This window comes from Myxocyprinus asiaticus, chromosome 13, assembly GCF_019703515.2.
Source record: "Myxocyprinus asiaticus isolate MX2 ecotype Aquarium Trade chromosome 13, UBuf_Myxa_2, whole genome shotgun sequence".
Classification (NCBI taxonomy): Eukaryota; Metazoa; Chordata; class Actinopteri; order Cypriniformes; family Catostomidae; genus Myxocyprinus; species Myxocyprinus asiaticus.
In genome coordinates this window covers 5,389,479-5,412,713 of record NC_059356.1, presented here as the reverse complement: position 1 = coordinate 5,412,713, position 23,235 = coordinate 5,389,479, and the positions used below count along the sequence as shown (strand labels likewise).

The 23,235-nt window shown below is 37.5% G+C and overlaps 2 protein-coding genes across 2 annotated transcripts in view; both read right to left on the bottom strand.

The window, feature by feature from the left end:
* LOC127450393 (gastrula zinc finger protein XlCGF7.1-like) overlaps nucleotides 1-23,235 on the bottom strand; it is a 94,156-nt gene that overhangs the window by 62,662 nt on the left and 8,259 nt on the right. The window lies entirely within an intron of this gene.
* LOC127450364 (gastrula zinc finger protein XlCGF8.2DB-like) overlaps nucleotides 4,621-23,235 on the bottom strand; it is a 142,719-nt gene continuing 124,104 nt past the window's right edge. The window contains exon 2 of the mRNA XM_051714437.1: nucleotides 4,621-9,166. Coding sequence (XP_051570397.1) covers nucleotides 8,049-9,166 — 1,118 coding nt within the window. The 3' untranslated portion in view covers nucleotides 4,621-8,048. The remainder of the gene's footprint in view (nucleotides 9,167-23,235) is intronic.

Below are 23,235 nucleotides of genomic sequence, written 5' to 3'. Positions count from 1 at the left end.
AAATGATATCAGCAAATTGAGTGTTTGATGAAGTTACAGCATAACTCGAGTTGTTATCAAGACACACAGAAATCAGCTCTCGGCATACAAAACGCAACAGTGGTGACAATTAACAAACATACTTTTACGTAAATAAGTAAGAGCTGAACATTAAAATCCAAGGAACTTAGACTACAACAAAAACAACGTCAAAATAAACCAGTAAATAGTAAAAAATCGAAGTAATTTCTTCAATCCACAGTGCATGCTGGGAACATAGCTGTTAATTTCAACAACAGTAGATAGTATGTAATTTGACAGCTATATGCTGCTAAATTACAGTTGTATACTGTAGCTGTAAAAACAGTATCTAGCTGTTCATTTCAGCAACAGCAAGACACTGTTAATTTTACAGTAACATGCTGGCAACCAGAGCTGCCAGTTCTTTACTGTTTTTTTATGGGAAAATCTTTAAAAGTGCAGGGTGGCTCACATGCGTGATTAATTCAGGCTTCCATCGATGTCGTTTTGCGTGCAACTCATTTGAATTTTACATGAGAATTTGCTATTTTAAAATACCATGGAGAAGTTCAACCATGTGAAACTTCTTGACCATGCCGACATTCTGAACAGCATTAACGAGTGAAAGAGAAACACCTGCTCAGCTCCAGCATCAGTTATAAGACTTTACACATCAACACCCTTACTAACATTTATCTCAGTTAACTGTAACAGAATTTTTCATTACAACTGTGGAAGTTGTAGCCAAGAAAACCGCGGATAGCACGGACAGTTGGAAACAAGTCATGGGTATGTAAGTACTTTGAGTTTGATTAAACTGAAAAATAAGCTGTAATAAAACGATTGATGATCACTTGTGTGTGACATTATTTTTTATATTATTATATGAATATTTTTTTTAAACATCTGAAGTACCTTATTTTGTTGTGGATGTCCCAATATGCACTTTTCAGAGAGCTCAATAAAATATTCAAATTATATTTTGGTTGCATTTGAGGGCAAAAGAAAATTTTAATTGTTTGTGTAAAATATGCACATAATATCAGAATATCGATCGCAGGGCCCTGAATCGAATCAAATTGAAATCGTATCGGGGCAGACTTTGAAGTATCAGCAAATGAGCCTGACATATTCTCTTCAATGAAAGGAGATTGTGGAAGTGGTGCCAATGGTATCTGAAATGCTGGATTGATGGCCTGCCCTGCTTCTCACAAATGAAAAGTTTATTAGGGCTGCCCCCTGATAGTCGACCAAACCTTAGTTGATGAGAAGAGTCTTGGTGGACCAAGTTTTGATTAGTCAGTTGGTCGCAGAAAAAAACTCCACAGGAAAACGACGAACACCAGTATTACCACTGGTTGGACGCTAGTTGGTACTATGGGGTAATTTTCATTAAGAGGGTTAGGGTTAACCCTACACAATAAAGAAAAACACCTTTATTTCAAACTTTTTACTTTAGTTTTTATTTATTTTAACTATAAATTCAAATGAAACTAGAAAAAAATGAAGTGCAATTAAAGTATGTGTTGTTGAACTTTTTGAAAGATGGTTTTACAACAGTTGTGAAGGGCAACATCTCTCTGGCAAAGAACCTACTTCATCTGTGCATTCTCTACCGGCCGGGTATTTCGTTATCCGGGAAAATACATCATGTGTGTGAATACATTCGTTTTGTTCCCTTCTTCACGATATACATACATACATACATACATACATACATCAGCAACCCCCGGGCTGAGGGATCGGTGAATATTCTTGCTTTGGTGATTTTGCATTGAAAATTAAATTAATTTATTTAAAAAAATGAAAAACTTAAATCAAATACATTTCTAAATTCAAATTGCACTCCAAACAAAATGAAAAAGCAACTAAATAAATAATAAAGTGATAAAAGAATAATATATATATATATATATACATAAGTAACCACCTTTCCATTTACCGTCAGACAAGAAAATTACTTACACAAATGAAGACATAAAAACAATTCTAAATGTAAAAATAATTATAATGATGATAATAATCACTGAAATATAAATCATGGTTCGAGGTGAACGTGTTTTTGTATTATTTTATGTTTTAATGACAGATGTATAGGCTACAGAGTTGTGTTCACAATGAACTGCTCTGTGGAAATAAAGTGAACTGAACTCAAAACACCTCCTGAGCTGAGATGTCTGAGGTCATTTGCAGCACTCAGACGATACTGTTCTTGCAAAAAAAAAAAAAAAAAAAATTCAGAAGACAGAAACAAAGAGAGTGAGAACCTTTTACATGCACGTGTTCCACGAGACTGCATGTGTCATACATGTACACAGACGGCTTTTCTGTCATCTGTTCTTAATAATATAATAAAGTGTGTTTCTTCAAGCGCGTGTCTGTGTGCCGCGGGGCAAATTATTTGTAATATTAATTTGATAATAATAATAGCCTAATAATAATAATTGAATAGATTAATGGGAAAACGAGCCAAATATCGTCTTGACATCATCAAAGGCATCAGCTGTTGGTGATCACTCTGACCATCGTCGATCCCTGCGATCATCGTCTGTCTGCACAACCCTAATGTGCATTTCTCTCTATAAATGAACAAAATGTTCAGACAGTGTCCTTGCTGGTTTTTCCGACACATTCAGAATCATTACCGCTTTTGCCGGTGTCGCTGCATCTCGCTTCGTGCGTGCGCTTGTAAAATGTATATTTTAAAGGCTCATTATTATGGTTTAGTATTTCTCTGTAATGTACAACAGTGTTAGCAATTTTACTTATAACATTCTTTCTCAGCCCTGGAACTCAAACCATTTTCTGATACCCCCCCCCCAAGTAATCAAATTAATATCATAAACGTGTGACTAGTGGACTAAATTAAATTAACTCCAAGTCGACTAGGAAAATCTTTGGTCGGGGGCAGCCCTAAAGTTTATAATAGAAAAAATTTGCTTGAGTGTAACAGGGTTTAAAATGGGTAAGGAGGAGGCGGGAACCGGACAAAGCATCAAAGTAATATTTTAATGAAAACTTAAACAAAAAGAGACAAAACACAAACACACACATGGCAGCTGCGTGTGGCTCTGTCTCTCTCGAACTGCCGAATCCGGCTCAGTTTTATCCCTCTCCTTGGCTGATTAGTCGGTGCGCACTCACGGCCCGGCCCCACCCTCCTCCTCCTCGTCACACTCCTCCCTCATTTGCCTCAGGCCAGGGAACCCCGGCATGACGTACATCCCCCCCCGTTGTCCTTCTGGCTGCCCCTGACCTGGGAGGGAGACAAGAGAAGGGAAAAGAGGAGAGGGAAAGAGCAAGGCGGAGCGACAGTGAGAGGAGAGAGAGAGAGAAAATACAATTACTCACCGGTTCCCAGACACGCTGTCGCCTGGTCCTCGACCACTCCTCCACCCCCTGGCGGATGACAGCCGCTCCTCCCCGGGCGGACAGCAGCGAGTCCTCCGTAGATGGAACACCCCTCTGCCCCTGGCAGTAGCTCCACAGCTCCAGGCGGCCGACAGCAAGCCCCTCCTCCCCTCGCGGATGGTGGCAATTCCTCTGAGGCTGAAAGCGACTCCTCCATCCCCTGGCGGACGGACGCGGCTGCTTCTTTGGGCGGACAACAATGGCGAGGACTCCACGACAGCGCATCCCTCCTCCTTCCCAGGTCTCGGCACCAATGTAGCAAGGTTTAAAATGGGGAAGGAGGCAGCGGGAACCGGACAAACCATCAAAATAATGTTTAATGAAAACTTAAAAAGACACAAAACACAAACACGGCAGCTGTGGCTCTCTCTCTCAAACTGCCGCATCCGGCTTGGCTTTACCCCTCTCCTCGGCTGATTAGCCCGACTGGGGGCCGGCCGTGCGCACTCACGGCCTGGCCCTGCCCTCCTCCTCGTCAAAATGAGTTTTAAAAAAAGTTTAATTTTGAGTTGTCTATTGTGTATGGAGGACTCAATGTGGCAAAATTAAAAAAAAAAAAATAAATAAATACATATTGTATATTTGAAAAGAATCGTACAAATAAATAAATGTTCAAATCAAACAAATGAGTATTTAGATATTTATTTTCTTATGTATACGTTATTGTGTTTATTTATTTACTAGTTTATTTCTAAATTTCTTTGTCCATATGGTAATGAGAGGGAATGTTTTCTGCTTCAGGTATAGCAATCAAGCGCAGTGTTTTAGAGTGAAACTTTGAGGCCACGGTGACATCTTGTGGTTGAGTCAAATAGGTCAAATAGAGAATGATTGATCTCTATTGAATGAATGACTTAGAGGTGGGCAATATGACCAAAATCTTATATCACTGTATAAGAAGCACTTTAAATGTCTGATTACGGTCGGACTTAAGCAATAATTTAATGTGTAATAAAGTAAAATGTAATGTAAACGTGTTAGTTAGTTAGAAGTCATACCAGTCTGGTTTTTGCGAGAAAAACTAACAGTCCAAGATATTGCGGTTGTAGGTCAGTTCCGTCTAGCATGTATACACATCAATAGAACCGCAATAACCCTCTGCATTTTGCGCATGCTCTGAAAAACAGAGGTGCTGTGCAACGTGAATTTAGCCCGGAAGTTGAAGGCAAAACAATGCAAAGAAGTGCAACAACAACAACACAGGGTGCATTTCATTCAGAAGTGATCATCCCTGTGTCCTATTCCCTTCAAAGACTTTACTAGAAATGTTCATTTTTGGATGGATCATCAGTCTGTAACACACACACCTGTTTTCTGAAGGTTTCTTATTTTTAGACTAAAAATAACTAGCTAACTACTGCATTGCAATTTAGTCCCACAATTATCAGTGTAACAAGTTAGTAAAAACACAATCTTACTTTTAACTAAATGGCTCCCATTATAATCAACGAGGATGTTCACACTGGAAGCACCCTTTGCGTAGCGTCACACCACATCACGCCTTCAGTTGACGGACACCCCAATTCTGGTTTAGATACCCATTGTATTGTTGATGTCTGAACGTTCTGAGGTCAAGTGAAGCTTTCAGTGTGAACATCCAGTCAACAGGGGTAGACCGCAGGGTAGGCCAGTTTATCATGTGAAGATGTCGTTCATGAAATAAAACAAACAAAAACTATTGAAAAGTCCAGAGATCAGGTCAAGTTATTTTTATTTGTAATATCTTTCTCAATACACATTTCAAAAATAACTTGAAAGTTATGCCTTAATGTCTTAAAGAACACATGTAAACCTGCCAATATTATTTAGCTATATGTAAACAATAACAAATGACTAAAATTAGAACGCTACTGATAGCTGTAGAGTCAGTAGAGGGCAGTGCTGCTGGAAACACTGTCAGACTATTTCAAGATGCTGTTCCAGCCGTGTGGGCGGAAAACTGCACCCAGGAGAACCTTTAATGGAACCGAAAAGTCACAAAGATCATCCGATTCCGGTGTTGTGTCGAAGTCTGTTTCCCCATCAGATTCTGTTTAGCCCCGCCACCGTCAAAACGACGAAGGAAGCGCACGTTCCCAAAAAGCTCGCCCCCGAGATGCTGTGCTCGTACCACTGAGGTCTACGGAGAGCGCTAAGTCTCAAAACTACGAGCTTAAAAACTCAATGTCATTTTAAATGATTTAATAATGTCTGTTTTACCCATTTACTCATGTAAGTGCCAGTATTTCAATTTCCATTAAGATTTCTCCAAGAATTACAAGCCATAGTCCCTGTGTTGGGATCATTTCATAGAACAATTTCTTCAGAGACATAGGTTTATATTTGTTGACAATCTTTACTGTTAATACTTTAGGATATTTCCAAAGCCTTCCCATCATGGGGAGCAAAAAATGTTTTGCCAATATTCTTTCCAAGTTTTCTTTAAATATTTTGTTCAGGATTAACACCAGCAGAAATTGTAAGGTAGTGGATGGTTTTTGGTAAGTGCTTGTGAGTTGAAGAGCTCAGATGAAGCTACTAATTGTGCATTTGAATCAAAATTATCATCACTCATGCATTCCTAAGGTCAGGAATTTACTCTTTTGTGCGAGGCTTAAAATACCAGTCACAAATAACAAGAGCGTTACATTTACTTACTGTATGTACATTGTATCTGCTATTGACACAACAGTTTCCGTACTGGCAGCTTAATTTACCATTGGGACCTTCAGTAAACTTGGGGATATCACTCTTGTACCCTAAATAGTCCCCCCGAAGTGGCAAGCACTGAAGCACTGGCTTAAAAAACACTATTATTCCTCAAGCTAATATTGGTAAAGGAATTAACATTGATGTTTACATTATAATGCAAATGTTAAAATGTTCTTGCACTACAGACAACTGTGTGATGTTATTTTTTTTTTTTTATCTACATTTTCTTTTGAACTTTTCTCAGTAAATTGCAGTGAAAGTGTACTTATTGGGACAGAAAACCATCAGATTTAGTTTACTGTAAACAGCTGAACTAAAGTGGACAAAGGAGCACTCTTGTGGCCAAATCACGCAATTGCATTTCTAAAAATAATAATAATAATAATTTTAAAAAATGCTGGGCTAAGGGGGAAAAAAGAGAAATATGTGAGAACGGTCACATATTTAGCCTATAAAATCATAGTTATGTGAGTGAGCACACATTTATTCCAAAAGTCTACAATGTTCAAAATGAAAACTCTCACAAATATAATATTATTTATTGATAGAAATAACAGTAGGTGGTTGTGTTCATAAAGACATAAAAAATGCAATGAAACATAGGTTCTGTTACCCCATTTCCAAAATATAACTAGACAGTCATGAAATTTGCCTTTCACTTATAGAATACAACATTCTACATAGTTTTTAAGCTCGTTAAAAACTCTAGTTTTGAGCCTTAGCGCTCCCCGTAGGCCTCAGTGGTACGAGCACAGCATCTCGGGGGCGAGCTTTTTGGGAACACGCATTTCCTTCGTCGTTTGGACAGGGGCCGGGCTAGGGGGAAACAGAATCCGATGGAGAAACAGACTTCGACACAACACCGGTATTTTTTTAAAGAATGGAACTGGTTCTGAACAACATCCGGTTCTCGGTTCCCAACCCTATCCATAAGCATTTCCGGTATCATTACTGGATCCTTTAACTCTCGAGATAAAATATTTTAGCAAAGAACATTAAACATTAATCCTGAAGTGACTTATCCAGATGTGTTGTTGATACAGAGCGTCTATGCAAGACGCAATGAAATAGAATACTAAATAGTTTCTATTAAAATCAATGAAGATGTTCAATGAAGCTGTCTGCATGACCTGCAGACAAGGTAATGATTTATTTTTCAATTCTAAAAATACTTACCTTGTCTCTTCTTTCTTCTGGATAAAAGCATCTGCTGCTAAATGACTAAATGTAAAAGTGAATTACTTGTAGAGTTTATTATAGTGTTAAAGTCACTATGAGTGAAGCACCGCCCACTGTTGTTTGGAATGAGGGTGTTCCATTCAGAAGTGATCATCCCTATTCACTTCGAAGACTTTACCATCTACTGTGAGAGATTTGAAAGGCTAAAAGGTGTGGAGCTAAAAAATAAGGGTCATTCAGATCTCACTTTTTAAGTAATTTTTTTTGAAATTCAGTTCTTACAGCATGCGATTACAAGCGTTCTTACAGCTTGACTATCATGATTGTTCTCCATTTAAAGTGCCCTTCGGAGGGTGATTTATCCCATTTGGAACGCAGTCCGAGTTAGACTACTAGCAGGAAATGTTCAGGGAACAAAAAGATATCACTTCCTTAAGCCATCTTGAAATGGTCTATAGCATGTGTAATACAAGTCATGTGTTCAATGGAGATGTTAAAAGTGTTCAAAGAAATTATTAGTTGTTTTTTTCTGGCTATGACATTGGGGATTGTAGCCAGTCAGACATTTCATATGAACACGTAAGAATTTAGATTTTGTAATGGGAAGAATGTTTTATATGATACACAATACACAAAAACTTGTATGCTATTAATGAATTTGAAGAAGTATAAAGTATGCTATGAATATCAATTTCTATTTATTTAATGTAAACAATTATTATGCACTGTGTAATGTGCTGTAATGAAACAACCCACACCCACAAAATTCAAACAAAAACTACGCCCTTGACTCCAGGCATAAAATGAGGCAATCTCTCATGGTGTTTTAGGGCGCTTGACCAACTGAAACTCTTTCCACATTTATGGCATTTATAAGGTTTCTCTCCAGTGTGAATTCTCATGTGCATGTCAAGGCCTTCTTTACGTGAAAAACTTTTTCCACACTGCAAGCATATGTAAGGTTTCTCTCCAGTGTGATTTCTCATGTGTGCATGAAAGTTTCCTCTATTAATGAAACTCTTTCCACACTGAAGGCATGTGAAAGGCTTCTCTCCAGTGTGAATTTTCATGTGCACATTAAAGTTTCCTCCAGTCGTGAAACTTTTTCCACACTGACGGCAAGTGAATGGCTTCTCTCCAGTGTGAGTTCTCATGTGCACTTTAAGGTATGCTTTAGATGTGAAACTATTACCACACTGATGGCATGTAAAAGGTTTCTCTCCAGTGTGAACTTTAATGTGCAGGTTAAGACCCTCTTTCCGACTAAAACTCTTTCCACACTGACGGCAAGTGAATGGCTTCTCTCCAGTGTGAGTTCTCATGTGCACTTTAAGGTATGCTTTAGACCTGAAACTATTACCACACTGATGGCATGTGAAAGGCTTCTCTCCAGTGTGAACTTTAATGTGCATGTTAAGACCATCTTTCCGACTAAAACTCTTTCCACACTGACGGCAAGTGAAAGGCTTCTCTGCAGTGTGAATTTTCATGTGCTTGTTATGATTTTCCTTCCGTGTGAATTTATTACCACACTGAAGACACGTGAAAGGTTTCTCTCCAGTGTGAATTTTCGTGTGCTGGGTAAGACTTCCTTTCCGTGTGAAACTCTTTCCACAGTGATGGCACATGAAAGGCTTCTCTCCAGTGTGAATTCTCATGTGCTTGTTAAGATTTTGTTTTTGTTTAAAACTGTTTCCACAGTGCGGGCATGGGAAGGAATTTTTGGCTTGAGTTTTGTTTTGTGGGGAATTCTTCTCAGTATGTGAGGAACTCACAGATGTTTCTCCAGTTATGAAATGATGAGGATTCTGATACTGATGTTCCTCCTTCAATTCAATCAGTTCTTGACTTTCTTCTTTCACTTCAATTGGCTCTTGATTTTCCTCTTTCATTTCCGTTGAGTATAAAAAGAAAATATGAAAGAAAATCAATAAAAGTGACCCTCATTGCAATGGAGGAAATCTACACAGATAAAGTATCTACTTGTATTTGATATCTTATGTACTACACAAAAGCAGCAGTTTCCCCCACACTGTTTCCCTTGTAATGAGCCCAACTTTCTGATTTTCACGGCAATATCAATACTTTTTATTGTTATTTCTACACCAGACAGAAGCGTCATGGTCAGTACAAACACAAAAATTAGAAGTGTGACCATTTATCAGTAGGCTAAATGATGGAGAAACTTTTCTCATAAGAAAGTAATTTACAATATTTGTTAGTAGATTTAAACTAACACAGCAGGAGTTTTCCTGGGTCAAAAATGGTCTTTTATGATGGCTAACGTATATGGTCATCTTTGAGTGCGAATTTAGTTGATTACATAATACAATTACAATAAATTCATATTTAAAGTAATTATGCAGTTGCACATCATTTATTCATTGAATATATGTGCTATTTTAGATCATCTAAGCATCTGAAATTTTTTAAATTGTGCTTTTTTACTTCAGTGTGCTATGGGAAATCAAACTAAACTTAAATTAAAACCTATAGGGCTAGTTATAAGATTCTAATTGCAAGGCACGACATTAAGCATTGTGATCGGTTTTGCCGATTAGGCACAGATAAAGAATGTCTGGAACTAACGGTTATCAACAAAAATCCAAAACAATAGTTTTTCCCCATTGCGTCCGGTGCTGGAGTGGCTGGGAAGGGTCCGCTGTCGTTATACAGTATGAGAGCGGCCTCTAGAGGCAAAATAATCACTTCACGTGAGACTACACTCTGCATGGAGCGGAACACTTCAGATGTGGATATAAAACATCAATGATGAAAAGGTACAGTTGTGCTCAAATGTTTGCATACCCTGGCAGAAATTGTGAAATTTTGCCATTAATTTTGAAAATATGACTGATCATGTATCTTTTAAGGATAGTGATCATATGAAGCCATTTATTATCACATAGTTGTTTGGCTCCTTTTCAAATCATAATGATAACAGAAATCACCCAAATGGCCCTGATCAAAATTTTACATACCCTTGAATGTTTGGCCTTGTTACAGACACACAAGGTGACACACACAGGTTTAAATGGCAATTAAAGGTTAATTTCCCACACCTGTGGCTTTTTAAATTGCAATTAGTGTCTGTGTATAAATAGTCAATGAGTTTGTTAGCTCTCACATGGATGCACTGAGCAAGCTAGATACTGAGTCATGGGGAGCAGAAAAGAACTGTCAAAACACCTGCGTAACAAGGTAATGGAACTTTATAAAGATGGAAAAGGATATAAAAAGATATCAAAAGCCTTGAAAATACTAGTCAGTATTGTTCAATCACTTATTAAGAAGTGGAATTGATACCAAGCCAAGGTCAGGTAGACCAAGAAAGATTTCAGCCACAACTGCCAGAAGAATTGTTTGGGATACAAAGAAAAACCCACAGGTAACCTCAGGAGAAATACAGGCTGCTCTGGAAAAAGACGGTGTGGTTGTTTCAAGGAGCACAATATGATGATACTTGAACAGAAATGAGCTGCATGGTCGAGTTGCCAGGAAGAAGCCTTTACTGCACCAATGCCACAAAAAAGCCTGAATACAATATGCCCAACAACACCTTGACACACCTCACAGCTTCGGGCACACTGTAATTTGGAGTGACAAGACCAAAATAAAGCTTTATGGTCACAACCGTAAGCGCTATGTTTGAAGAGGGGTCAACAAGGCCTATAGTGAAAAGAATACCATCCCCACTGTGAAGCATGGTGGTGGCTCACTGATGTTTTGGGGGTGTGCGAGCTCAAAAGGCACGGGGAATCTTGTGAAAACTGATGGCAACATGAATGCAGCATGTTATCAGAAAAGACGACCAAAGACTTTGCATGACCTGGAGGCATTTTGCCAAGACGGATGGGCAGCTATACCACCTGCAAGAATTTGGGGCCTCATAGACAACTATTACAAAAGACTGCACGCTGTAATTGATGCTAAAGGGGGCAATACACAGTATTAAGAACTAAGGGTATGCAGACTTTTGAACAGGGGTCATTTCATTTTTTTCTTTTTGCCATGTTTTGATTTATGATTGTGCCATTCTGTTATAACCTACAGTTGAATATGAATCCCATAAGGAATAAAAGAAATGTGTTTTGCCTGCTCACTCATGTTTTCTTTAAAAATGGTACATATATTACCAATTCTCCAAGGGTATGCAAACTTCTGAGCACAACTGTATGTATACAGTACACTACAGTACATGCTGTCATAACATTATAAAGTCATTAATTTGTTGACTAGATGCTTCATTAGTAGAGAACAGCAGTGTGTTTGCTGACAAGGTGAGAGGACGCTAACATTAAAGCTAACCTCAAGCGGTTAGAACAATGTGACAAATATACACACAAGTCCTACCCAAATGTTTAAATGTCACGATTGTTACCATCTATTTGCATTAGTTTATATCCAGCTGGTCATGTTTACGCATTCATTAGCCAGCTAAGTTGCATATTTAAAGCTAGTGACACGAGAAAGCAAATTAATATCTTCATGCAGCCGAGAGAAACGTATAAACAAATCAGAAACGCATCTTTTATCCTCACTATAATACAATGACTTCAGATCGATCACATTCTTGCTCTAAAAAAGGCTAATCACAGTGCAACAAATACAGTTTAACAGAAAGCAGGTGTCTCAATATGCTTTTAAAGTTCTTTTTAATAAGACACATCATCTAAAAAACAGCATTCCTGCATGAGACACTGAATAAACAAAAACAAGGGGAAACAAAAGACGTTTGTCTAGTGCACATTTACATACAAAAACAAATGGATGGTTGCAAAAGCGTTCGGTGTGAACAGCCCCTTACAGTTGTTGGAGGTCTTTAGCCATTGCATCTTGCTCTCTTATAAGCGTTTCTCAGATTTAGCAGCGAGTTGTTTAAATTCTTGTCAGGAAAGATGTTCAACTTGGAAATGTGTGTCTCGAGATCCTCGCGTTCGGTTCCAGTCTGTTGTGTTCAGTCTGTTTGAACAGCCCCTGGCCTGGGCTCATAGTCTGAGCCGCTTCACCACCGAGTTCAGCCGAATACCACTGCTATCTGTGAATATTGCTACTCTACATACAACTGTACTGAATAAAAAATGATGTGGTATTTCGCTGTTATTATGAAGCTTGAGTCTGGAGTAGTAGGAATCAGTGCAAGTGTTACACCATGTGGACTGTCTGTTGAAGAGTTTTCCTCCCTCATTTTACTTTTGACTTAACATTTGAGAATATGGACCGACTAAAACTTTTTATTTATTTATTTTATGCACATTAGTTGAAAATGAAATGCTCTTTTTTAACAGCCAGGATAGGAATGTTCTATGGAATAATATAATGGTGTTGAATGGCTTATGTATTTTTTGCGCCCTCTTGTGGACTAAGGAAACAACGTCAATTTAACAATCAGCTGACTTTAAAATGGGAATATTAGTTCATATATATTAATATTTATATATTTATTTCATTAAAAAAAGTACAATACATTTTCATGGTTCAGTCAGTACTGTTTATTTTTGTAATAAGTTCAGCACTATTTTACTTTGTGTTATTTTTTCATTCAGTATCAATTTTAAAAACTATCGTTTGTTAGATTAATCGGTTATCGGCAGGTACTGCCCAACTTAGTTATCGGTATCTGTAAAATTCACTATCGGTCGACCTCTACTTCGGACAAGTAAATTGGACATTCACTTTTCAAAGTAAAAAAGTTACTTGTCTGGAGAGAACAAATGGCATGTACATATTGGTTAATTGCTCAAGTAGTAACATGGCAAAGTTTCTGTTTATTTCTAAAATTGTGACAGATGCCCAACCTATTAGTATACCTTTGCAATCAACTCGATTCTCCGTGACAGAAATGTAAACTGCGCTGGGTAGGGGAGGAGGCTATTGTAATATGGTAGTTATATTATGTAACGCATGGTAGTCAAATAAAGAAAAACTTCAACTGCCATCATTTACAGCAGGGGTGCTCACAGTTCTATTAAATGAGATCTACTTTTTCATCATGTTAATGCATCTACCATGTACAATATAATGTATACATTGACACAATATCAAATTTCAGTAGTCTGTGGTGAAATCAGGGCTGGGCGATATGTCTTAAATTATCTCTCTATATTTTTCAGCCTACTGACGATTTTCGATATATAACTCGATAATTATATATTTGCTCTGAAATGGCTCAAAAGTGTTGTTTTTTTATGAGGAACAATCATTTCATCCAAAAAATCATTGTAGCCAAGTAGATTAAATATTTTCAAGACAGTAAATGAAAATCTATTCAAAAATGATTAGTTTTTCACTAAATAACAATTTTCATTGATATGCACATTTATATTTATATTTCATATAAAATTATTCAAAGTAGCTTAATAAAAAGCATTATTTACCTTCATATGTTTTTACTAATACATTTCTGTGAATGAGCAAGGTGTGCAAAGCTACTTCACTGAATTATTTTTGAAACCCAGTTGAACATTGTGTATACTCCAGTAAATTTTTACTCTGAGGCATGTCAATTTGATTATTATAATATAATGCTGAATTATCATTATTATTCTGATTATTAGATTTACGTTATAGACACAGACACTGAGGAAGGCCGTCTGTGTTCTCCTGTTCTGTGGGATATAAAATAAAATGTAAAGAAATTGAGAAAAAGGAGTACAGATCATTTTGGTTTTGAGACTTTGGGACATTTTTGTCTCTCTTTTTTTTTTTGTTTTTTTGATTATTTTGTATTTCTGTGTTATTGCCAATGGCATAAATTTAGCCAAAGGTGTGTATTTTTGGGGGAATTTTGATATTTCAACCTCAGTTCCTATAATACATCTATAATACACTATGTACACAAAATAGTTACACTCAGGACCTTCAGGACATAAATGTCTCCACTGAAACCCATTAAAACTGCAATATTTGATCCCAGTGCCATTAAAACATAAAATCATGAATTCTGTGATATTATGCTTTCATTCCGGAGCCCTGACTTCAAAATGTAAATTTTTTATATTTTCTACCAGATGGCACCATTTTTCTCATGTTTAGCCTATGGAGCAAATACATGCTTTTTTCCTATTTTCTATTTGCTGTATTATAGAGCACTGCAGGCCAATTGAATAAAGGATGCAGCTAAATTTGCGTGGGTGTGTTGGTATGTGTGTATTGAGAAATTTGTGTGTGTGTAAAGAACAACAGTGGCATTATGTAAATTATTTAGTGTTTAGGCATTATGATTTAGTATATGGAAAATAATTATTTTTTTGTTTGTTTTTTTTTTCATAAAAAACAACAGTTGCATTATATAAACAAACTGGCATTTAAAGAGTTAAAATGCTGAAAAGTAATGAATATTTGGTAGTTATGATCAGGACTGATGTTGGTTAAACTCACTGAAAGTGGAAAATAATATTAATATCTAATATTATTATGGCAGTTTTTTGACATATTTTTGTCCTCTAAGGACCTCTGAGTAACTTTTTTAAATTGACACACAAGGGTTAAGGTTTATAGATCTATGCACCCTGACCTAGAAGAGCACAGTGATTCCATTTCTTTGATTAGATTTGCGTTATACAAAAGTTACATATTTCTGTCCCGCTTACTTCACCTTCACCTGGGGCTTTTATTTTGACACCGAAAGTGCTGTCGTATTTACTTCAACTTTTACTTCAGAAGCTTTTATTTTGACACAGAAAAGGCAATGTATATTTGACAGTTTACAATATTCTGCGTTTTCTGAAATGCTGTAATCTTTTCCTTTTCTGTTATTCTGTGGCGTGTTTGTAGATTTGTATAATAACTTGCACGAATGCTTGAACCTGCATTACTTGAAAGTGCTGCCATGCGCATGCACACAGATCGGCACGTCACCGGTTTGTTCAGAATTGCACACAGACCATGTTTATCTTTCTATAAATCGCAGCCTTTTGTGGATTAATAATTAAATATGACAAACTCACCATTTTGATGTTATTTTGCTTAATTGTGCAGCCCTGAAGGATCGTGAAATTAGTTTATTGATGCTCTCTTTATGAAACTTAAAACTTAAATTATCTCCTCATTTACTCACCCTCATGCCATACCAGATGTGTATGACTTTCTTTCTTCAGCAGAACACAAATTAAGATTTTCAGAAGATGATTTCAGCTCTGTAGGTCCACACAATGCAAGTGACAGGGTGCCAAAATGTTGACACTCCAAAAATCACATAAAGGCAGCAAAAAAAGTTACCCAAATGTCTCTAGTGTTTAAATCCATATCATTTGAAGTGATATAGGTGTGGGTGAGAAACAGATCAATATTTAAGTCCTTTTTTGCTTGAAATTCTTCTCCCTGCCCAGTAGGTGGCAATATATTTGAAGAATCTCAATCACCAAAAACACAAGAAGAATGTGAAAGTGAAAGCCTGACTGAGCAGGGAGGAGAATTGATAGTAAAAATTGACTTCAATTTGTATCCGTTTCTCACCCACATCTATCATATCACTTCTGGAGACATGGATTTAACCACTAGAGTCTTATGGATTACTTTTATGATGACTTGAGTTGATTTTTGGAGCTTTAAAATGTTGGCGCCCATTCACTTGCATTGTATGGACCTACAGAGCTGAAATAATTTTCTAAAAATCTTAATGTGTGTTCTGCAGAAGAAAGAAAGTCACACACATCTGGGATGGCATGAGGGTGAATAAATTATGAGAATTTTATTTTTTGGGTAAACTATTCCTTTAAAATCACCACAATATTCACGATATTGGTCAATTTTACATCAGCAAAATTATTGCGATTTATATTGTTAATATTCGATACAGCGACCAGTCCTAAGTGAAATTTGATGAATCTCGATTTCTTTAAAAGTTTTTCAGCAGTATCAAGTATTCAAGTAAACATTCAGAATTAATTTGACATAAAACTACTACTAGATTTCACTGTATGATTATAATTCATTAATACTGTTTAAAGCTACTGAAGTTATCCAGCCAAGAGCAGTGAGTTGTTTTCTCGTTTTCTAGTTATTGATGTATGATTAATATTAACATCACACTAAACAGCAGCAGGTCTATCAGGTCACATTTACACTTACAAGTCCAACTGTTTGATACAAATCCACTTTCCCCCACTGTTTACGTTCACTTTAGACATAACTCACTGACATAACCTCACCAAGATGGGCATTTTTGCAAAAGTTTTGAAATACGCACTCTGGATTATTTTCAACAGCAGAATAAGAATTATAACTTTGTAATAAGTGACACAGGCCTACGCTATATCACAAATACAGCCAGTTATTTTCGTTATTGATGTTTTAATCAGGCTAATTTCCATTTGGGCAAGTAAAAGTCTCTTGTTCCTTCAAAAATCCACTTGTCTTGGACAAGCGTTAAGTTCAAGCCCTGGACTGTAAAAAATATAGCACCTTACTGAGGCAAGACTGTGCTTTTAGTCTAAATGTTTGTTCCTAATCCTTAACAGGTATTAATCATTTTCATCAGGCTCTTAATGGTTATGATCATCTCCATGAATATGAATTTAAGGCAAATATGGCCAGTTTGTTCTCTAATATACTATGGAAGCCCGTTGATTTGCGTGCTCCAGAGTGCAGAGCAGCTCTTTGGGGCATGTGTGCTGCGATGGCTCGAGTGATACTTGCATGAAACCAGGCTTCAGTTGCGCTGTGCAGACACGTTTCAGATGAGAAGCATATTTAGCGCTTTTGAAGAACTGAATGCAAGATGTTAAAAACATTTCAATGTAAGGAAAAAGCCTGCATAGTCCAGTATAAAAGTATAAAAGATATTGTACAAAATTGCCTGCCACTTTTATTGCAGGTAAATTCCTTAAAAATATGTAAATGCATAAGAATAAATCCAAAAGAATAAATAAATGTAATTCCTTGGAATGATGAGCACAGCATTCGTGACTCTTGAACGCAAGTGGCTGGCAGGACTTTACAAACTGCGTAACTGAAAAAAATTGAAGGTGACTTGTGTGTCTTTAACATAACCAAAGCATTCCAACACAGCAGACTTCGACCTCTTTGGTGGTGAAAATAAAGGTTCAGACTCTGACATGTCTGTGCTCCACTTTATGTTTCACCTCCCAAATGAAGTGACGGTTATCGAGGTAAAACCAGTGTAAAACAAGGTAGCCGTAATTTAGCTATTTGTTTCATCACTTTAAGTTTACATGATGCTCTGTAAATAGAGCAGTTTCCTGTGTTTATTGAACTGATTTGGATTTCAGAAAAGTTCAGAAAAGCCTTTATATTCCTGCAATACCATGAATGTAATTCCAACGAAGATGTCAATGGTATGTTAAGTAGGAATGTGAGTCTACTCAACTAAAAGGTACTGATGCTGCTAGTCAACACTGAAATTACTAGTCGGTCAATATTTTTTCCCCATTATACTCTTTACATTTTTACATTTGGCTATATATTTTTTCACAAAGGCTGCACTTAAATTACTGTCATGTTACATTTTAAAATAATTAAAGAGGATATCTTGAGCAGATGTGAACAAAGTTTAATTTCACCTCAAGCTGCGCGTGCTGCTCCTCTCTCTCACTTGTGGGGCACACAGGAAAATGTACTCTAGCAAGAAGAGCAAAGTAGCTATGAAATCACTTCGGTGGTGGTGCATGAAGCGGATTTCTGAAACGTTGGCTTGCAAGTCGCTATGGATATTTTCACATTTTACTCTTCTTTAAATCTGTGTGTGCTTGCAAGTTATTTTCCCACCGAGCTGATTTTTTTAAGTGCAGGATAATCGCCTCTGGTGAGTCAGGTCATGTCTTTCAAAGGACCGTGTTGACATGTTAATTTTGCTCATTGCTCATCAAAAATGTATGCTCTGAGCAAGTAGTTAAGAAAATGACTATTTTAGGCTAGGTATGCAAAAAAATATGTATTTTTACCCTTCTGATGAATATGACTATTTTCAACGATGTGAAGTTTACATTACATTAGGTTTATTGTAGGGATGCACAGATACCACTTTTTCTCTTCCGATCCGATTCTGATATCGGAAATCTCAGTATCGGCAGATACAGATCCCAAGCTGATACCAGTGTTGTTTTTTTGCATAATCAGTTTAGAATATCTTTAGATTATTGCGTGGAACTAATTGGGAGTACTCTTTAACTGTAGTGCCCGCTCTATATCAACAAGCATGCGCAGTAATTGTCCAGCAGGGGACATTGTCAGTGCTAACAGATCTACCCTCTCCTCTGATAATGTGGATATTCTAATTTCCTGAAGAAAAAAAAGCTTGAAAATTGAATGATAAAGTACAAGTGGTGAGCTGAAAGGCAAAAGACACTGACATTTGCACTGCTTATGTCTTAATTTTGTAACAATTATTATAATTGCACTTTTTTTTTTAACTTTTATTATTATTGTTTTTAAACAATATTCATAGAAGAGGCTCTTAGGTTTTGTATTGCAATGTCATTGAAGAAATATGCATAGTGCAGTCATGTATAAATGAGCCTTTACAATAAGAATTGTTGCCCATCGGCCACTGCGTTTTCAAAATAAATAAATGTAAAGATTCTTTGTTTTCCCAACTGTACCGAAACCATACTGAACCGTGATCCCAAAACCGAGGTACATAAGAAACCGTGAATTTAGTGTACCATTGCAGCCCCAGTACTGTACTATTCATTCAATAATTGTCTATAAAAATACCTTTATTCACTAACGTTGATTCAGTCAATGCGCGTCATGTTCTATATTTAAATGTACAATGATTATAAAGCAAAGCAAGCACGTTGCAGATTTTCTTTTCAGTGGATTTTAGTTTCGGATTTGGTTGTTGGAATACATTAAGTATTTTAAATACGTTGCATAAACTCACAATGTTTGTTATACTGTTTTCTAAAAGTTTGTGGCTTTTTAGACTAGTCGATTAGTCAACTCATAAATTTACGTTAAAGCGTCCGTGAAATTTGTCTTATGATATCAGTCTATTTTAAAATTAGGGTATATCATGAAATGGTTACATCCCTACTCAAATCATTCCTTAACAATGTGTGCCATATTTCAGGGCACATTATCCTGCTGAAAGAGGCCACTGCAGCTCCCAATGACATCAAAATATTGGCAGCTTTAAACATCTGCTTCCCTACAATTTGTGAAATAAGGCCCAAAACTCAACATATGACTACAAATGATTACCCTAACCATAGATGAGCAGACCAACTGCTGATTTGTCAAGGCAGAAGAAACAAGTACAAACAGAGAGATTAGAAAGAGAAGCAGCACAAAGCCATAACCTCGACCCATAAACCACAGGCTGCCAGGTGAGACCACATTTGAATGGGAGCAAGGGGAAAATTTGAGTCAGCTGTTACCACTAGAATGCATACAGTGCATTCATAAAGTATTTAGACCCCTTCATTTTTTCACATTTTGTTATGCTGCAGCCTTATGCTAAAATAATTAAAATTTAAAAAAAATAAATTAAAATCAACACTCCATACCCCATTATGACAAAGCAAAAATCTAATTTTTGAAAACTTTGCAAATTTATTAAAAAGAAAAAACTGAAATCACATTGACATAACTATTCACACCCTAAACTCAGTACTTAGTTGAAGCACCTTTGGTAGCGATTACAGCCTCAAGTCTTTTTGAGTATTTTGCAACAAGCTTTGCACACCTGGATTTGGGGATTTTCTGCCATTCTTCTCTGCAGATCCTGTCAAGCTCTGTCAAGTTGGATGGAGACCGTCGATGCACAGCCATTTTCAGGTCTCTCAGTAAAGGTTTTCATTAAAGACATCTCTGTATTTGCTGCGTTCAGCTTTCCTTCAACCCTGAACAGTCCCCCAGTCCCTGCCGCTGAAAAACATCCCCCCAGCATGTTGCTTCCACCACCATGCTTCACCATTGTGATGGTATTGCGCAGATGATAAGCAGTGCCTGGTTTTCTCCAGTCATGACGCTTGGAATTGAGGACAGTTCAATCTTCATTTTAACAGACCAGAGAATCTTGTTTGTCAGTCTGAGAGTCCTTTAGGTGCTTTTTTGCAAATTCTGAGCAGGCTTTCATGTGTCTTGCACTGAGGAGAGGCTTACGTCTGGCAACTCTGCCATAAAGCCCAGATCATTGGAGTGTTGCAGTGATAGTTGTCCTTCTGCCAGTTTCTCCCATCTCCACACATAATCTCTAGAGCTCAACCAGAGTGACCATCAGGTTTTTGTTCACCTCTCTTACCAAGGCCCTTCTCCCCCAATTGCTCAGTTTGGTTGGATGGCCAGTACTAGGAAGAGTTCTGGTTGTTCCCTACTTCTTCCATTTAAGAATTATGGAGGCCACTGTGCTCTTGGGAATCTTCAATGTAGGGCTGCAACAACTAATTGATAAAACTGAATATTATCGATAATAGAAATCATCGACAACAAATTTCATTATCGATTAGTTGGATATATGCCGCAAGCACAGAGAAGCTCCATCAGTGATGTCACTTTACAGCTCAGTGAAAATGCATGATGAAACTCGTTTGAAGAACAATGGAGACAAGCTGAAGCAGAAAAAACACGACCAAGTTATCCAGTGCACGAGATCATTTTATAAACACCTCAAAGAAGATTTTAATAAGCTAACAGTTTCATGTGGACTGGTTGCTGCATCAGGTGCATTGACAGATTGACTGTGCTGTTTGATGCGCTTAAGAGTTGTTTCTTTCCAGCACATAACTTATACTTTACTGCTATTTTCTATGTTTTATACTTGTATACATGTTATGGATTTAAAATCAGGTGTGTGTTTCCGCGTATTTCGCAAAACTGTTTTTACCCCATGCGAGTCTCCGTTAAACTTTCCTTATATTTGGCCATAACAAGTGTGTACATATCTAAAGTAACCGGGGTTGTGAGGAGCGAGGAAGAGACGAGAGCATTTCTCCATGTATGGAAGGAGCACAAAACGCCACTGTCACCTCTGCTGGTAACACACAGAAACAACACTGTCTTCATTCAAAATAAAAGGCTTGATAAAATAATTAGGCTTCCTTCAAAACAGATGCTTGAGACTGTAAAGCAATTCTGCACGCTCAGTTATTACAGAAATATATTACTATTAGCCTATGTATTACTGTAAAATTTAAAGAACAGATCTTAAAAGAGGATGCAAGTGTAAACACCTGAGTAACAGTTTCTATTAGCATTAAAGAATGGGCAAAACATATCTTAATTTTGGTCTAAAGGAATCATTTACTAATTTGCAGTTCTAACAACTTGTTTAAAATGAGAGCTACTGTTTAATATAATTTTATGTTTTTTGTTCTTTTAGAATCAAGATCTAAGCAGTGGCAACAGTACTTATTTCTTTATTTTTTTGTTTAAATTGTGCAGCCCTGTAATAATAAAAAAAAAAAGTTTACCTCAGACACATACATTAGATGGAGCTCTAGGAAGATGAGAGATGTAATGAGTGCATAAGTCTGTTTTAAGCATTTCTCTTCACTCTACAGATGGTATCAATACACAAAACATTTTTGCAATTTCTGCCTTTCTTGCTGTTTTATGAGGGGGTGCCACAAAGTGACGGGACAAAATTAGATCTCTCCAACTTTGTGCGCTTGCGATGAAGACAGCTTTGTTGATTATAAACAGGAGCAATAATTTTATCTTGGGCTGCCCCCTGATAGTCGACCAAACCTTAGTCGATGAGAAGAGTCTTGGTCGAACAAGTTTTGATTGGTCGGTTGGTCGCAGAAAAAACTCCACAGAAAAATGACGAACATCGATATTACCGCTGGTTTGACGCTAGGTGGTACTATGGGGTAATTTTCGTTAAGCAGGGTTAGGGTTAACCCTACACAATAAAGCAAGACACCTTTATTTCAAACTTTTAACTTTATTTTTTATTTATTTCAACTAAAAATTTCAAATGGCTTTACAACTGTTGTCAACATCTCTCTGGCAAAGAACCTACTTCATCTGTGCTGATGGGTATTTCGTTGCCTGTGAAAATACATCATGTGTGTGAATACATTCGTTTTGTTCTCTCCTTTACGATATATATATATATATAAACTCAGCAAAAAAAGAAACGTCCTCTCACGTTCAACTGCTTTTATTTTCAGCAAACTTAACATGTGTAAATATTTGTATGAACATAAAAAGATTCAACAACTAAGACATAAACTGAACAAGTTTCACAGACATGTGACTAACAGAAATGGAATAATGTGTCCCTGAATAAAGGGGTGGGGTCAAAATCAAAAGTAACATTCAGTATCTGGTGTGGCCACCAGCTGCATTAAGTACTGCAGTGCATCTCCTCATGGACTGCACCAGATTTGCCAGTTCTTGCTATGAGATGTTACCCCACTCTTCCACCAAGGCACTTGCAGTTCCTGGACATTTCTGGGGGGAATGGCCCTAGCCCTCACCCTCCGATCCAACAGGTCCCAGACGTGCTCAATGGGATTGAGATCGGGGCTCTTCGCTGGCCATGGCAGAACACTGACATTCCTGTCTTGCAGGAAATCACACATAGAACGAGCAGTATGGCTGGTGGCATTGTCATGCTGGAGGGTCATGTCAGAATGAGCCTGCAGGAGGGGTATCACATGAGGGAGGAGGATGTCTTCCCTGTAACGCACAGCGTTGAGATTGCCTGCAATGACAACAAGCTCAGTCTGATGATGCTGTGACACACCGCCCCAGACCATGACGGACCCTCCACCTCCAAATTGATCCCGCTCCAGAGTACAGGCCTCGGTGTAATGCTCATTCCTTCGACGATAAACACGAGTCCGACCATCACCCCTGGTGAGACAAAACCATGACTCGTCAGTGAAGAGCACTTTTTGCCAGTCCTGTCTGGTCCAGCAAAGGTGGGTTTGTGCCCATAGGCGACGTTGTTGCAGGTGATGTCTGGTAAGGACCTGCCTTACAACAGGCCTACAAGCCCTCAGTCCAGCCTCTCTCAGCCTATTGCAGACAGTCTGAGCA